Below are 17,893 nucleotides of genomic sequence, written 5' to 3'. Positions count from 1 at the left end.
TCATTTTTCTCACTTGAAAGTTATTTTTAATTTATTTGATTGTGTTGTAGCCAGGGGGTCACCAACGAGGAGAATTGACGTATTAATGATTGACACTCAATTAACAATATTAACTTTTATTAACCCATTAAGGCCCATGCCAAAACAGCATGAGACAGCACTAAACTAACCACCGGTATCAAACTTTCGGATGGATAAACTTTATAGTTATTTCCTAGCGTCAAATTTAAGTCTGACCAGAAAACTTTATATATACGTTTTTGTCATATTTTTTCCCGTAGAATCGATTACCGCAATCAGTTTTTAAAAATATTAACTTTTTTGGTAATTTGTTTAAATAATTTTTTATAAACAATTGCAAATAGTAAAAGAAAAAACACGGGTACTTTTTTTTCACTTATGCTATGAATGGCATAGTTAGTTTAGCGCTGTCTCATGCTGTTTTGGCATGGGCCTTAATGGGTTAATATCGAAATCATTAACTGTCAGAAAAGTGACTCCAGAGTGAAAAATCATTTTACATCTTGAAAATAAACAAAATATTGTTCTTGAGTCCAATTCACAATCGATCGTCGTGCTCGCATTCCGAACGAACATCGAATTCGCCACAAATTTATCCCATAACTCATTAGGATATATATTGGTTGGCAATGTATTAAAATGCGAACAAATAATTGGCTCAGTCTGCGTGGCATCATCAATATTATGGCTTTCTCCGTCGTTTTAGCCATCTCTTGATCGTCTTCTATTAATCCTAATTCTAGGCAAGCTGCTGTAAATGAAGGTTGTATAAATATACCATTAACTGTTTTCAAAGAATCAAAGATTGTCTCTCCTCTTACATGTAGGAATAATAATCGTAAGTGAAATAGCTCTGGCTGTGTAGGACTAACTAAAAACATTCATCCAATGCAGTTAAAATGGTTTTTCGTGTTACCCGTTTAGTTACCACGACACCGTTAATTTTTTCTTTTTTATAAATGAAAAAAGATGGAATATCGCTATATAAATAATGTCGCGTAACTTCATTTTCAATATTTAAGTTGAAATAGTCAAGTAACTTGCTACTCGTTTGATTAAGATTTCCAACAAAGTTAACATCATTGGAAATTATAACATACTGTTGATTTGGTAAGTGAACTGATAATCATTCAATTGCATAACTTTTATCTTGTAAGGATTTACTAAAAATTCGATAACATGCTTCAACAGATCCTACATACCGAGTTTCTAAAAAATCACTAACCTCATTGCGGCTGATATAACTGCTGTATAAATTTTCATTTCCAATAGTTATAGTTGCTGCATCGTGTCCTTTATAAATATATTATAAATATTTAACAGCTCGCACACTTGATACGATTTCCACATTTATGTAGCAATCAAACATTTCTAACAATTTGCGACAATACGGTATGACCCATCGGTTATCAATCACATTGCCATTAGGTAATTAATAAGTAAAATCATTGTTTCTCCTTTGATAATGAGGACAGCCATTTTCATCCATTGTAGTTTCATTTTGAAAATCTTTCAGAAATTTTTTTGAACATTTATTATCTACCATACACCATTCACCAATAATAATAAAAAACCTAATTGATGCAGTTTTAGTTTCACTACGTTGCGCATTTCATGATTTGCGCATAAAAATTTTGTTGTTACATTTTACGAAACGCAAATGTTCTCAATGGTCGTTCACTTGTTTTCAACATGTCATAAAGCCCGTAGAGCTATGCTTCTACGCTCACCACATGTCCACAGCTTGCATAATGGGTTAAAACTGAATACTATAGCATTAAATAGCCATTCTCATGACGTTCACGCTCGCCCGAAGATGCCAAGATCGGGAATTTCGTTATAAATCATTGAATAATCAATTAAAATGAATATTGTAATGCAAAAAGCGATATAACATTTTACGTTGAACAGCTTTTATTCGATATTTTATACGTTTAGTGATATATTGCCGGAAAAGCGAAATTTTTTACGATTTTCCGCATTTCCCAAAAGTTTTGAGCTCTAAATATTTTACAATAAGTTTCGTAAGTAAAAATAAAGCGTTTTATCAAAAATTCGTGTTGGAGGCCGCATTTTTAAAGTTGAGAGGTAATTTTACTAAACAGCTACTAACACTGTAAATGGACTCGTATCATTTTTGTTAAAATTAAATATTTCTTTAGTTTCTTCGTCAACGATTGATTAATACATTTGTCGTGGATTTATTTATAAGCAGTTCTTTTCGTCTAACGTTTTTTAATTTTATTTCAATAAATAATCGAATATAATGTCTACTTTCACGATCTGTTATGTAAGATGCTAGAGTTAAGATATAGATTTAAGAGTTAAGATAAAAGAGAAAAAAACAAGACAAGAAATAAATCATATTCTTTTAATATTTATGACTGTTTCAATGATTAATTAAATAAATATTTCTGTATAGACTTACCTAAATGTATACAAATTAATTTTTGTGAATTATTATTGAAATTTGGGGAAACATTTGTGCATTATACTAATTGTCCATTAAAAAATACGTCACACTGAGAAAAAAAAAATTCGTAAAAATTATAGTCATATATAAACAAATTAAGCATAAGCTAGTTGACCTTAAAAGCTGTTAATATTTTTGTTTGCTACCCCTTCAAAAAAAAATGTTGAAATCGGATGGTAAGTTTCCGAATTAGAGCAATTTTTTTTTCCGTGCGACCGATTTGAAGTGGCGCGTTCAGTTTTCGAGCGCATTCTTCCCACCACTGCCCATGAGGCCGCGTGAAGAGGCCAGTGTTAAGTCATAAGCATTTAAAAAAATAAAATGGATAAGATTATTTTAAAGTTTGAATATAATTGCATATAATTGTGATTTTTAAAATAACAATGTTAGCGAGGAAATGCTTCAGTTAATAATTGAATAGCAAGTTTAATTATTCTTAATATATTAAGAATAAATAAACATCGATCAATAATGCATTTTAAATTTGATTTTGTTAATATAACTTAAACTGTTATTTTACATAATTTTAGTGAAGGTAAAATATCTATAACTTTGAGTTGAGTAATACTTAGATTTTTAAATATTTAAAGCAAAAAAATGTACGCAATTAACATAATTTATTATATATGCTATTTGTATTTTAACGTATAAGATTCGGTTGTCGTATTTTTTATTTTAAATATTTTTGTAAGATTAAATTATATTAATAATTAATCAATAAATTACCTTTAACTCAGAAAAAATGAGTTTTAAAGGCACGATGTACAAATATGACTCAAAAAATATTTGCTAATACTTTTGGGCTTCTATTTAATACACATTATTTTGATATAATTTTACGAACTTAAAATCAATGTATCTTATGAACATACTTGCGTGATTGAAAATCGTGTTTTTGAATATGTTTATTATCGTTGTTGTTTTTGAATACAAAGAAACTTGCTGTGAAAAACTATATTTGAAATATACTTTTATTCTCCAATTTACATTTCCAGAAAATTTATTAACAGCTTATCAGCATTTTCGAATTTGAAATATTGATATGACCTTATCAATTTACATTAGTTCTTACGCAGTTGGCACGATAATCTACGTAGTTTTGAATCTCATCATTTGATTCAACAACGGCATCGTTTTAATACGATCAGGTAATCAGTTTACATAATTCAATAAGAGTAGATACAGACATCATACCCTTCAGTATAAAGAAAAAAAAATGATAAAGGAAGGCACATATTATTTTAGCTGATTTATATAAACGTGATACAGATGTAGTACCTATTATCATTTCTGTAAATGTTTATATATTATATTTTATATTTGAAAATATAAGAATTGATTATAATATTGTCTCATTCGAACATACACTGGAATCCGGTTGTAACAAATTTTAAGGAACTGTACAAAAGGTTCCTTATATCCATCTGATTATTACGTCCATTTAAATCATATTTAGAAAATTCTATAGCGCAAATTAAATATAGTTTGAAAAGATATTCATTACAATCCAGTTTTTGTTATAAGTGTTTTCCACTTCCATCGTCATAAGCAGATTCCACTATGTATAAGCATTATTTTATACTCATAAAAAAATTTCAATAATCTAAAGTAATACAATTAAAAAAAACGGTGGAATATTTCATAAGACGTATTTTGTCAATAAAAAAATGTATTTTTAAAACAAAGAAATAACAAAACAGGTATACATGATAATTAAATTATACTTTGCATGTTTACTTATACGTAGAATAGCTTGTACGCTCAACGCACATAATTTTATACACAAAATTAACAAAAAAAATGCTTTACATAAAAAATATCGCTTAATTTAAGTTGCATATTGAAAGTTAATGGAATAATACTCTCGTAAGAGAAATCACCTTAGCACCTATATAGGCTCAAATATAATTGTTTAGCGGTGACAAATATTTTTTCGGTAAATTAAATAATTATTTACTTTTAAATTTTTCATCACAAAGTTTAATAACAGCCATAAAAAAGTATTCTATATTTAATTTTTTCTCGGGCTTTTTGAAGAATAAATCTAAGTATATATTTATATGTAAAAGCTTATAGTTTATTTGTAAAGATCATTTTCAAATTATATGAGTAAAAACAGAAAAGATTTTATTACAATTTTAAGTTTTTGACCTTTAATAAAGAAATAATTAGAAACATAAAATAATGATCAATATAAATACCACTTAAATAAGCTTTAAAAAAATGTAGCAACAAATAGAATGTTTTCATAGAATACACTTTTAGTGCCGAAAAATATAAATAATTAATTGAATAATAAATTTACGTCAGATGATTTCATAGAAAAAAGTTTTCAAAACAAAACAAAGTTTGTAAAACAAAATATACTTACTAGTGAATTACTAAAGATAACTAAATAAAAATAAGAGCCTAATATTTTTCCTCGTTTGAAAGAAATGAAATGAAGATATTGTATCTTTAAAATCATAAAATGCTTGAAGTAAGGATTTCAGTCCATAGATTATTAGGAGTTCAAAATATTTTCAATTACTGTAATAATGTAAGCAAGGAGAGTAACGGTGATTCAGTCTTTTGTGATAAGGCGATTTTTAGACAAAGCGACGTCTTGGACTCGCAACCATCTTTTGGTTTCTTTTTTTCGCAACCATTTTGTCTTTCTATAGATGTCAAGTTATTGTTTAAAAAATGTTACGTATGTTGATTAATATTCCATTTGCTTATGCATTGGTAAAAATCATTCTCACAAAAGATCTGAACATTATCCTTGTTTTTTTAAAGACTTGTATAGACGGTTTGTAGATTAAATGTATCTAAACAATGACAAGTCATTAATTATTTTTTAACGTAATGATTGAAGCGTGAAACTAATACAAGTGGGCTGATACTTTTATTACAGATAAATCGCTGCCTTTTTACAATGCAGTTGTAAAAATAGATATACATACACGCCAGCTGCATGTTATCCAATTTTATATGTACTTAAAAAGTTAATAATTTTTGCTTACTATACTTTTATTATTTTTGGTATTGAGCTGCCTAAATAAATAAACAACCTCTTTTCACTACTGTATCAGGAAGTGAAGTGACTAAATGCTTCTACAGGGAACAATGGAGTTAACATTTTCGGTATTGTTTTCTCGTTAGAGTTTGAATGCTACCACGTTAATCAAGATAAAGTATAACCACGTAAAAATGTAGATGTTACATTCTTATAAATAACAACCACGCAAATTCGCTTCGTTTCCATTTACAAAAATGCTATCTTTGCTCCACGTAGACCATTTGAAAGTTTATAATAAATGGACTATACACACACACATATATATATATATATATATATATATATATATATAGAAAAATAAACGCACGAATGATGGACGAAATTAAATAAATACACTTTGGAAAAACCAATTAATGCAATAAATAGGAGGCAACGTGATCGGATCTCGATCAGCGTGATGTAGTGAACAGTACAGGATACCAGGCGCACATCAAAAACCTTCCGAAGCTATGAGACTCAACTTTCATCAGGTGAACGGGTTGCTTCTCCTCTTGAGCGAGCCGAACCTCTTTTCCGGTTCCCTGATCACTTCGTATGCGGCTCTCGTACTAGCAGATTGCCTTACGCCCTCGTTGTTTTCGTCACTAGGAAAGTCCTCGAAGCTCATATTACTGAAACCAGCGGTGACGATTGCCGACTTTTTGCTGCTCTTTGGCGTCTTCTTCGAGGATGCTTTGCTAGTTTTGTGGAGGGCCTTAGAGGGCAGCGCGTTGAAGCTCTCCCCGAGATTCTTGCTTATCAAATAATACTTGGACTTTTCGTGTTTCGAGGCTTTTTCGTGATGCTTCTTGTGCTTAGCAGAGTCCTGCGCTACCAGTGGCTCCGGAGACATCAGTGACGTGACTACGTCCGTCTCGGGCGACACAGTCTCTATCCTCGCAACGTTGTTCTGGATAGTTATTCTCGTGGGCATGCCGTAAGTGGGATTAAAAATTGGCTGTATCTGAGTAGAGTGTGACGACTGGGCGCTGCTCGACAGAATCGTTCCGAGGGCTTTATCCACGAAGGTCGGCGACTGCGTCAGCGGCAACGAAGTAGGCCTTGGCTGTTGCTGGTCCCGGTTGATGGAGTTAGGCGTCAGGGCAGCTATCTCGTCGAAGGGCACCGAGCCGAACAGATCTTTGGGCTCCTCTTTCCTGGGAATACTCGCGACCGGTTGGGCGCTCACGTTCGAGGTGACGGTAACGAGGCCGAACTTGGAAGCAGACGCGACGGTCGGCGACTGCATCTGTTGAAAGCCAAATGAAGCTTGGTCGGCGTAGAGCAGCTGAGGCTTGCAGTTCTTCGCGACAAGCTGGACTTTGCGGCTCAGGTCCGGGCCGCCGTAGCTCGACATACTGTCGAAGGGGTTGTCGAAGCCATTCGAGTCGAAGGGCGACGAGCCGAACAAGTCCCTGCGATCCGCAGCTGGATCTTGGCGAGGCTGCTGGAAGTTGGTTGTCCTGGATGGCGCGGTGGCGCAGTCAGGGCCGTCAATTCCGGCCACCACGGGGAAGCGGTACATCGGCGGTGGCGCCAGCGGCGGCCGAGGTTGCGAGTCCTCGTCGCCGATGTCGACGAGGTCGTTGGCCACGATCGGCGAACTCGAGGCGACGGGCGCCGCGCTGCTCGCGCACTCATCCGCAGGTGTCTCAACGCGACCGGCCGAGTGGGCGCCGCGAGGCTCCCGCGCCGGCGCCGCAGAGCCGGCGGCCTTCCTGAAGCCCGAGGGTCGGTGGAAGGGAGCCATCGCGAACACGTCCTCGTCGAGCTTCCAGAGGCCGTTGCTGAGGCTGCGCGGCTGCTTAGCCGCCTCGTCGGACGAGCTGTCGTCGGCGCCGCCACCGCCGCCGGACCGCCGCCTCGACAGCGGCTTCATCTGGTACTGGCGTTTAACAAACGGGTCACCACGGATCTGCTCGGGCTTGGCCTCGGGATCGAGCTCGTCGTCCAGCAGCAGCGGCTGCTCGCCGTAGCGGTGCCCGACTACGGGGTCCGCCTCGGGTAGGTCGGCTTGGCGGCGCTGCAGCAGTAGCTGCTGCTGCTGCAGGAGCTGCTGGTGCCGGCGCTGACGGCGCGCGCGTAGCTGCTCGGGCTCCTCGCGCGTCGCCACGGACTCGCACTCGGCGTGGTAGGCCGAGCTGCTGCAGGTGCGCACGCTCTCGCTGACGGTCTCGTCGATCTTGCCGCGCTCCTCCTCGTCCATCTCGTCGTCGTAGTCGGCCTCCTCGGCCCCGTCGCTCGCTGCCTCATCGTCGTTCGCGGCCTTCAGGTCGCTCGCCGACCCGATCGAGTCGTCGCTCTCGTACGCCGCCGCCGACGGCTCGGTTTCCTGCTGCTCCTGCGAGTGCGACGACGACTTGTCCAGGGCCATTTTGCGTGCCCGGTCCAGCACGGCCTTGACGCGACGCCTCTTCTTCTTCACCCATGCATCCTCGTTCGACTGCTTCTCTTTGTCGCTGTCGCTCGACACCTCGTCCACGTTGAAGGCCAGCTTCTCGTACTTGGAACGGTCCTCAATGGGTGCGCGCACGAACGGCGGCGAGACCGGGGAGGCTGCCCCGGCGCTCGCCAGCAGAGAGGCTCCATCGGCGACGCTCACTGTTTCCATGCCGATGCCGACTTCGACGTCATCGTTCTTCTCCTTCGGGCTCCACTGCAGAGTGGTCGTCGGGGCGGGGTTAGCCTTTGTGATCGGCTGGCACTTCGATGGCTCTCCTTCGGGTAACTTGCTCGTCGAGCTCAACAAACCACCTGCACACATTCAAACAAAATACGAATTTGCCAATAATTGAAGATCGACAGACCTAGTAGCTTATTAAATATACAGTGTGAAAAAGAATGGAAAAAGCAGCTAATCGTTTAGTCGACTTTGAAATACTTTTCGTCTGTCACTTTGTTAGTTCCAGATACGTTATTCGATGTGCAGTGATCGATTGTCAATCTTTGCAATATATGCGTGATATTTCATTATGTTGGAATTGAATTTTCGCATTGTCAATAAGTGAAACTTGTATTTGAGTTTAATAACTCGTAGGCGTGACTAATTACGCCTCTAACTAATCGATATATTGACTTCGTCATTATGTTGACTTTTCATGAACAAAGCTTTCCTAACGATCATTGCTGGTGAAATTATATCTTTGAATAAACATTCAACTTTGTTTTTTTTATTTGTGAACATTCAATGTTAAAGTAGATTTTCCATAATATTTTATCGCATTGTGTGTAGTAAGAGTTGTTATTTGATTTACGGTTATAGAAAGCAATTTAGCCAAGTGCATTTAATGTCCATGATTGTATATTACTTTGTGATGAATAAGACTTTTCATAAATATGCAATTGGTAAAGCAGTTAAAAAGCAAGTGCTGGCGAGGGCAAAATGTTAGTTCGAGTCAGCATACTTGTGATTTTTTTTTATTAGTTTTCTTTCAAATAAACCAAGCTAGATACTTACCTACTACACGTTTTACTTGCATACCGCGAGGAAAAAATATTTAAAGAACAATAGCTTTGAAAAAAATACGCTGTATACGGGCAATATTTATCCACCAACACATAGCCACCCAATTTGTTGAACCACATCGCAGTAGCATTAATTATTATTATTATTATTATTATTTGGTAATGTATAATTATAGTTCAGAATTGAAGGATAGTAGTTAGATAGGAGGTGTCTGATTAGGCCTGCTGCTGACAGTACATACCAGATTTAATAGTGCAGTGCAAATAAACCACAAGTTACATTCTCAACATGAATCTACGTCTACTTAAAATACATAAGATATGCGAGCAAAAGATTCAGTTACTAGTTTTTTTTTTTGTTTTTTTTTTCATTTCAACTGAGCTTTAAAATACAAGCTTTTTGATTGGTTATTAGTGTCACCTTTTGTCTGGAACAGTCCTAATCAGATTCTGAGGGTAAGGAATAAGAGCGTGAAAAACGCAAATTAAGTGTGTTGTTTGGAATTTTAAGTCTGAGGAATTATTGAAAAATAGCATTCTGAAAAACAATGAATACTATATGATTATTGCGTTTTTCACATCTGATTAAATGTATATATATTTTTTTAATAAGAAAAAACTCGATGTGCTAATGTACATATTATTTATTGCTGTTAACATCAGTATTTTAATACACAGCAATGCCCCAAAATTATCAGGCCCTCGGTGTTTTGAAATTTACACTCAAAATGGTATTCTCTTTTTGTTGATATATACTAGTTCTTCCCTTTTATTTTTACAACAATCATTTACTTTGTGACTATAGATAAAATTTAAATGTTTCCCTTACTTCATTTTTTTCCAAACCGCCATGTATTGCTAGTCTATAGAATGAAAATCAAACGTAGCAATCTCTATCGTATGTTTTTTAGAAATATTACCAAAAAATAGTAAATTCTATTTACAAACTATACTTTGTTATTAGTCAAATCATATGTACACAAAAAGTAAATACTCAATTATGGTATAAATAACAACAAATTTAACATAAAACATTTTTAATAAATAACGAATTAAGCAATTGATGAAATAAAAAAATAAAAGAAACGATAAGATTGATTAAACGATTATTTAAAAAAATATGGACTTTTGATCTAAGTTAATTACATATAATTTGTACACAATTATTAGTTAAGTGATTGAAATAAGAGCGCATCGTGAAATGAAACTAATGTTAAAAGCCTCCTGAACTTATTAGGTTGTTCCAGACAATGGACAGAGAAGACACTCAACCGCAAGCACCCGGTTCACTCAATAATTAAGCTGAACAAAGTCAGTGCAAGTGCCAATTCGATTTGAAGATGCTTTTGCAAATGTCATTGCTTTTAGATTAATGTATCCCTATCGAATGAAGCATTAAGGTCTGTGATCCGGTTACCGATTAGTGTCGCCAAAGTCAATATTTACACACTCCTCGTTTTAATTAATCAAAAAGAGAAAAGGACAAACTAGTACACACAAATAAGCAAGCTTTCCACTATACCCAAAATCTTCAGAGGTGCTACTAACTTTGGACATGCTGCAGATATCATACAACATTCCAAAAATCTTTTCATTTTGTTCTTTCACTTCTTATTATTATATATAAGTATTGAATTCAATTCATATTTACTTATCTCTTTACAACTCGTCATCATGAAAAATACATACCATACAGTTTCAATCGTTTTTATATCTAAATTATATCAGAAAACGAATAATCAAAATATATAGTACGAGTATAGTCGAGAGAATGGAAAGCATGACGTGCCAGCACGTAACAGATATGGAAGAAAAAGTACGCAGAGTCAAAAAGTATGTAATTTCAACTTTGTAGTCAGAAAAACTGTCATTGTCATTTTGCTTTTCTTAGCACGTTCGAAGATTATACTTAAAGCTATATTTATATAATAAGGTGTATTTATTTGAGTGTATATATATATATATGTATATACACACACACCCATACACACACGCACGTTGTTTTGTTTTCGTTTTTTTTTTGTTCAGGTATGAATTCGGTTCTTCCTCTTTTGAAAAATATGTTTTTTTTTTCGTGTTTCATAAGATTTTAATAATTATTTATCTTCTATACAATAGTTTTGATAATTCTAGGTTTCTGTAACTCTTAACCGCGTTTTGAGTTCAATGCAATTAAAGATTGCTCCCACAGTAATGAAAACATTCTTACGTTTCAATCTTAATTATTTTTGTATCGTACAAGTGATGATAATTTCGCTCATCTGGCCATCTTATGATATAAACGAATTCATCTAATTTATTGAATAATTTGTTAAAAAATTAAGACTTATCAGTTTTCAAATTATTTACAACACTGCTAGCAACTTGCAACCTAACTATTATTACGCTAAATGATATATTAATTTCCATTTTTTTTATACGTGAGGTATTTCATTGGATTAGAATATAGTATTACTGATTTTAAACGCGCCTTTTCAAAATAACCACATGATATCTTCATCAATATACAAAATGTTAAGACAACATTTAAGTTTTAAGTAAAGGATTCCAAACTTAATAATAAGTGTTTGTATGACTTTGAGCATAACAGCATAACTGAACGAATGGTAAATCACAGAAAAATTTTATTTATAAGCGAACTCTTTTTATACGCGCGGTCATTGAATTTTACTAATAAATGAACTTTTAATCAAACAAATACTTTTAAAAGCAAACTCTTATTATCCTCACCAATTATAAGCATAAAAAATATACAAATTCCGTTTATATATATAAAAAAAAAAAACGAAACAAGTTTTTATTAACTAAAACATATTAACTGGTTTTAAGCTTTGGATAAAAAAATCATAGTCCGTTTGTATCGATTCATTAATATTAATTAAAAAGAACGTAATGGTATTTATAATAATACAAGCATATTATCTTGATTTTTACAACAAACGAAAGATTAAGCGGATAGAAAAAAAATTATAAATAACCTAAACCATTTAAAGGCCTACATTGATTATGATACATCATTAATGTTCTATAGACTAGAAATTTCTGAAATTGTGAAATATGTGTAAAAGATAACTAATATAAGAAATTATATTCAATCTCAGTTATTTTTCATATTAATTAAACGAAAGTCATCACAAAATTACTGCTAATATTCAATAAAGATATTAATATTTAGCACGTTCTAATTTGATCTTATTGATTTTCTCGCTTTCGATAATACTATTTAAATATATAATTTAAAAGAAGATTTTGTGCTCTTGAAGTGAATCTTGTGAACCATTTCGAGAAAATAACCCTCGTGATAAAGTTTACGTGTTTCTATAACTCTTTGCACCGACAAAGTTTGAAAGAAATAAAAATTATTGCTTTATTCAGCGCTCTTATAAGTAAGAAAGTGGTATCGGAAAAGAAAATTGTAAAAAAATGAATTTCTCATGCGTTACCTCCAGCAATAGCTGCTGCTTTTGTTCCAATTTTACTTTTTTTGCTTGCTGAAATAAAAATAAACAAAATTAGGAAAATATTAAAAAACAAGTTAACACAATGATTTTAATTATAATTGAAGTAATTCCATTATAAAAAGTATTGACAGTTTTTACAAAAACTTACTTGGCATACTAAAGGGAGCTGACTCAAAAGGATCTTTTGGAATTTCTGAGTATGTCATGACTAAACTTTCACGACTTTTGACACCGCTTATGCTGCTGTTGCTTCCTCTTCTTATTTTATCAAATTCAGCACCGAAAATGTGATCTTCCGTGAGTTGACTGAATGGTTGAGCATCTTCAAAAGGATTCCAAGCCGCTACATCCACGCTCAGAGACCTATTTTCAGTTCCTGATATGCTTGACAATTCACCCTAATGTTTGAAACAATAATGACTCAAGTAATCGTTTTCTTTATAAAACAGTAATTGTATACACGTGGACTCATTACGTAATTCTTTTTAAATAAAAAATATTTTGTTCAATAGTAAAAGAGTTGTAGAATTATATAGTTATTACGTGAGGGCAAATGTAACTGCAATTGAACACGTTCTGAGTCACGTGTCAAAACAATTCCATCTAAGTGCAATGCAGTTGAATATAAATAATAATAATTAAATATAAAAATCATATCAACTTATAACATAAGTTATTAGAGAATGAAAATAAAATAATTACGTAATGAAAAAATATACAATAATTAAAAGAAAATGAAAAAAACTAGTGAACGGAAACTCAAAAAGGTGCGCTCATCTACTTACAATACGTACATGCGATGCACTTGCACCGATTCCAGGTTTTATATCCATAGGTACTTCAAGAGGTGAAGTATTTTCGGGACGTGGTTTCACAGACGCTTCATACGGTGCTAGGAACTGAGATGTCTCGTTTGCAAATACTCTGAAAGTATTGACATTTCTGTCGTCAAAGTTTGACGTCATGAATGAAAATTGCCAAAATAAAAGTATGATTTGTAAGCATGTATATACAATATAAAAGTGGACTATGATGTAACGTAACTCAAAATGTTTTGGCAAAAACTACGCTTTACTTATAAATGTAAATCTATTCGAAGTGAGACGAAAAATGACTAGAGTGCAATGTGTGATGAAGACTTACTTATTGAATGCACTTGTATCGCTGACATTCCGTCTATGTCGCGATGAATTAGACGTTGGACTTTCTGGAGGTGAAGTGCTCGAACTTATATTCTGACTAAGACTTTCCGTCTTGTTGGCGGGTTTTGGTAACACTGGTGGAGTTAAAGTCTGACTTAAGTTGCTAGATTGTTGCAACGAAGATATCATCTTTGATGATGGTGCTATGCCACTTGTCGGCGTTATTAATTTAGGTTTCGGGGCGATTGGCGGCGGAATTTTAGTAAGAGCTTGGCCAGCCAATGATCGTCCGTCATCTTTGAAAGGATCAGGATATACTGGAATAAACCAAGAGAAAAGTTTATATTTTATACAAATAAAACAACAGAAAAACTATACTACAAGTGAAACTTACCAGAAGGGGGGAATAATGCTTCCAAATTTTCGTCGTTTCCTGGACCTGAGGGAGTTTTTGCTTCGTGCGGTCTTGAGTCAAAGAAGTAAAGGTTCTTGTCTGACACAGTAACAGGTGATTGTTGAGCTAAAGGAGAATGACTTGACATTGGGCTTTGCGACTGATTATACAATGGTTGTCCTGGAGCTTGTCCAAAAGGAGGAGCCTGACTGGGTGAAGGAATGTGTGGTGGCACTTGAACAAAAGATGACTGTAGATTTTGCTGACTATTGCCGGGAATCGGCTGTAAGAAGGCTTGAGGAGTATTGATAGGAGTAATCTGCTGATTGACCTGGACATAAGAGACCGAATTGCCAGCTGAACTTTGGGAATGGTTTCCTTGACCTGACAGTTGTCCGACAATTTGCCCACTCAAACTAATGGGTCCAGTACTAACATTTTGTCCCTTTGGTCTCTGTCTAGGCGTTACTGAAGTGCCTTCTACAGGAGCTACAGTAGCAGCCTTTGCAATTTTTACCGAAGAAGATCTTTTTATGCTTTCTGATTCCATAGGTGGAGATGGCAAGCTTTCAATCGTTGGTGTAGAAACTTTCTACAAATGAAAAGATTGTGATTGTATATAACTTGTGTAATATATATTATCTTAAAATTTTAAGAATAAATTTGATAAACGTACATGTAAATTTTGAACAGAATTTTCTTTGCCAGCTAATTGAAATGCAATTGCAGATACTTGATAAATATCAGGTCGTAGATCAGGATCTGGCTCCAGCATGTAACGAATTAAACAGTGCAAGAATTTGCTATATCTGTGAAATATAATTTTATGTATTATTCAATTGTGAAAAACAACTAATATTCTAAAAGAAAATATATGCGTGAAACACAAACCTTGAGTTATCAGGAACTGTAAAATTTCCAGACTGAATAGCAAGAGCACTTTCTCCAAAAGGCAATGTAAAAAAACACAGTTTATAAAGTAAACATCCTAAGGCCCAAATATCTGCTTTTGTGGTGATTGGTTTTCCACAATACATGTCAACCATTTCTGGTGCCCTATAACTAAGCGTTGTATACTTTTTAATTTCCTCTTCAACAACTGATGCTCCGTGAACACTTGGATTTAAGATTTTCCCAGTTGCGGAGCCAAAATCACATAATACATAATTGCCTGAATCAGCTAGCAAAATATTTTCCACCTAAACGAAAAAAGATATTATTATTATGCACAAAATATTAATATTAATAAATGAACAATGTAATTATTCACATTAAAATAAAGCCTGTAATTAAGTGATTCTACAAAACAACTTGATAGCTTTTTGGATTTTTTTTATTTAAATAAATTTTGTTATATATTTATTTTATGAAACAAAAATCATTTGATTACAGGAATTATGTGAAGAATCAAATGTATAAATAAATAATAATACTTTTAAATCTCTGTGAATAATAGGAGTTTGACAATGGTGTAATCGTGAAACAGCTTCACAAATATCACAAAATATTTGTAGAACTTCTTGCTCTGTAAAGCCAGTTTGTAACCTAATAATATGCATAAATATTATTAATAAAAATCAATGATCATGTAATCAATATGTTTAAATTATACCTGTTATTCATTAATTGAAGAACCTGTGTTTTACAATAAGGCATCAGGAGAAGCAGTTCATGCACTCCTCCTCCTGTATGTGTAATACTGCTGTCTACATATCCTATTATATTTTTATGTCCACTCAGGTTGCTCTAAAAAAAGAAAGAATTCAACTTTTGTTGCCATAATACAAAATGTAATGGATATTTTTATAATTTTCTATGTTCACAAAAAATTAATAGATTATGAATTTCAAATAACTTACTGCAATCTGTATTTCTCTTTTACAAACATTGAGATCATGTTCATTGTTGACGTACATGCGTTTAAGTGCATAGCGACTACCACCTGACGATTTGACTAGGAAGACTATGGCAAATCCTCCTATAAAAACCAAGAAATTGAAATCAGACTTTAAAAATGATTTTATTTGTTTTCTTATTTTAATCTCAAAATTTTCAGATAACAGACTCATAATCAAATAAATCATTCCATCCCTTATGGAAATCTCATGGTTCAAATTTCAATCAAGATAAGTTGACTGAAATTTTGTATGAATTTGGGCTTATAGAATTCATCTAGTTAAGCCACTTATGTGACTTTGGTGTTTGACTATCAAAGCAAAAGTATACTAGTCTTTATTATCTTTCATGATAAGATTATAAGCTTGATATTAAAAATTGTGGTAGAAATTTTTTCATGTTAGAATTGAATAAGTATTGACATTCCTTTTCAATATTTCAGTGAATTCATTATAACAGTGCAAAAAAAAAATAATTAAACTTTAATAGATCTGAAAATACTATCCTGCTCATGTGCAACATTGGAAACTAATAATCTCAACTTGAACAGTACTAACATTTTCCCCATGACTCATAAAGAATATGATTACACTTTTCATAAGTGGCTGCAAAACGCAAACATATATAAAAACACCTTTATAAACAGTTTTATATTTATAAAAAATAGAATAGCTAAAGAATTTGAAGATAAGAAAAAGTAAATTATACTTGATCAATTATATTAGATTATGCAATGATAAAATCTCTCAATCTATAATAAATCAAAAAAGTAAATAATTAAAAATACACATCTACAATTAATATACAGTTATCTGTAAATACCGATATGTAAAAGTCATTTACTAATGAAAAGGAACACCGGTAATTTGTCTACGGATATTTTCTCGTCGTGAAAGATTACTGACCTTCGTGAGGATAAAAGTCATAAATATTATCTCGACAAGGAATACAGGAAAAGAAAGAAAAAGTATGATAGTAAAAAGACTACGAAAGGGCACGACTGTTAAGAGAGCTGTAAATGTATTTCACAAGTAGACGTAAAAACAGAAAGGAAAGGAAGAAATTAAGAAACATATAGTACGCGAAATAGAGCAGACGAAAGTGTCCGTCGTAGGCATAGTTATTGGATTGAGAGTAATAGATAGGACACGCTATAGTGAAAAGAGAGAGAGAGAGAGAGAGAGAGAGAGAGAGAGCTAAGAGAAAAGCCGATAAGTGGGTGGGCAGAGAGTGAGTGAGAGAGAGAGAGAGAGAGAGGAAAAGAGAAAGAGGAGACAAGAACATACCTTCAGCGAGAACCTCCTCAACGGTGACGTTGTGTCGACCAACGACGAAGACCTTGCCCAGATAGCTGTTGGTCTCCTTGGCGGTGGTATTGTCGATCTTGGAGAAGAGCTTCTTCATGCTGGCGAGCTGCTGGGTTGCTTCGCTCTCGTGGCCGTCGTTGCGATGGTCGTTCCGTGGAAGTCTCGCGCCAGCACTAGCCGAGCAGCGGCCAAGTAGCTGCTGGACATAAGGCTTTCGACGTGCGTAGTCGTCTTACTGACTACCGCGACTGTTATTCACTGCCTCACTGCTACTCACGACAATCGGACGCCTACTGCTCTCCTAATTGAAGCGCTTATTTGTTGCTCTGCGTCTATATTGTTGTTGTCGCGCGATCGCAATAGGAGTGTGCACAAGAGAGATAATGTCCGCGACTCTGCCGTCAGCAGTAGTAGCAGCCTGCAACAGTGCTGAGCAGAGCGACGGAATGGCTCGTAGCAGAGGAGTAGAACTGAACGGGCAGCAACGTTCTCGCCTCTGCCTGCTACTCTCGGCTGATTTCGCGCACGCACACATATGTGCGCAGCTGCAGCTCTCTCGTCGAGGCAGATGTGCGACTGTCTGCCAGCGCACTTTATAACGGAGCAAAACACTAGGCCTACAAAACACGCGCGCGTTCTCCCACAAGCCACCGCAGTGGACACTCTGATGTATACATATATATGCCGTCACCTT

General features: G+C 34.9%; 1 protein-coding gene across 3 annotated transcripts; it reads right to left on the bottom strand.

Moving 5' to 3' along the window:
• Positions 1-3,397: 3,397 nt before the first annotated feature.
• On the bottom strand, positions 3,398-17,848 carry LOC131671713 (uncharacterized). 3 transcript variants are annotated; one of them, XM_058948348.1, is made up of 12 exons: positions 17,179-17,848; positions 15,856-15,974; positions 15,609-15,742; positions 15,430-15,541; positions 14,888-15,195; positions 14,673-14,805; positions 13,997-14,588; positions 13,604-13,919; positions 13,255-13,402; positions 12,609-12,858; positions 12,443-12,490; positions 3,398-8,288 (listed from the first exon to the last, which is right to left on the bottom strand). In XM_058948348.1, the coding sequence occupies exons 1-12, from the start codon at positions 17,294-17,296 to the stop codon at positions 6,022-6,024; spliced, it is 4,545 nt and encodes a 1,514-aa protein (XP_058804331.1). In that variant the 5' UTR covers positions 17,297-17,848; the 3' UTR covers positions 3,398-6,021. The 3 variants fall into 3 exon arrangements, with proteins under 3 accessions (XP_058804331.1, XP_058804330.1, XP_058804332.1); XM_058948347.1 differs by having other exon boundaries at positions 3,399-8,288; positions 13,246-13,402; XM_058948349.1 differs by having other exon boundaries at positions 3,399-8,288; positions 13,246-13,384; positions 17,179-17,847.
• Positions 17,849-17,893: the final 45 nt, after the last annotated feature.

The sequence above is a fragment of the Phymastichus coffea genome, unplaced genomic scaffold (assembly GCF_024137745.1).
Source record: "Phymastichus coffea isolate CEN01 unplaced genomic scaffold, Cenicafe_Pcof_1.1 PCOF00133, whole genome shotgun sequence".
In the NCBI taxonomy this organism is placed as follows: Eukaryota; Metazoa; Arthropoda; class Insecta; order Hymenoptera; family Eulophidae; genus Phymastichus; species Phymastichus coffea.
This window is presented reverse-complemented; position numbering and strand designations above follow the sequence as displayed.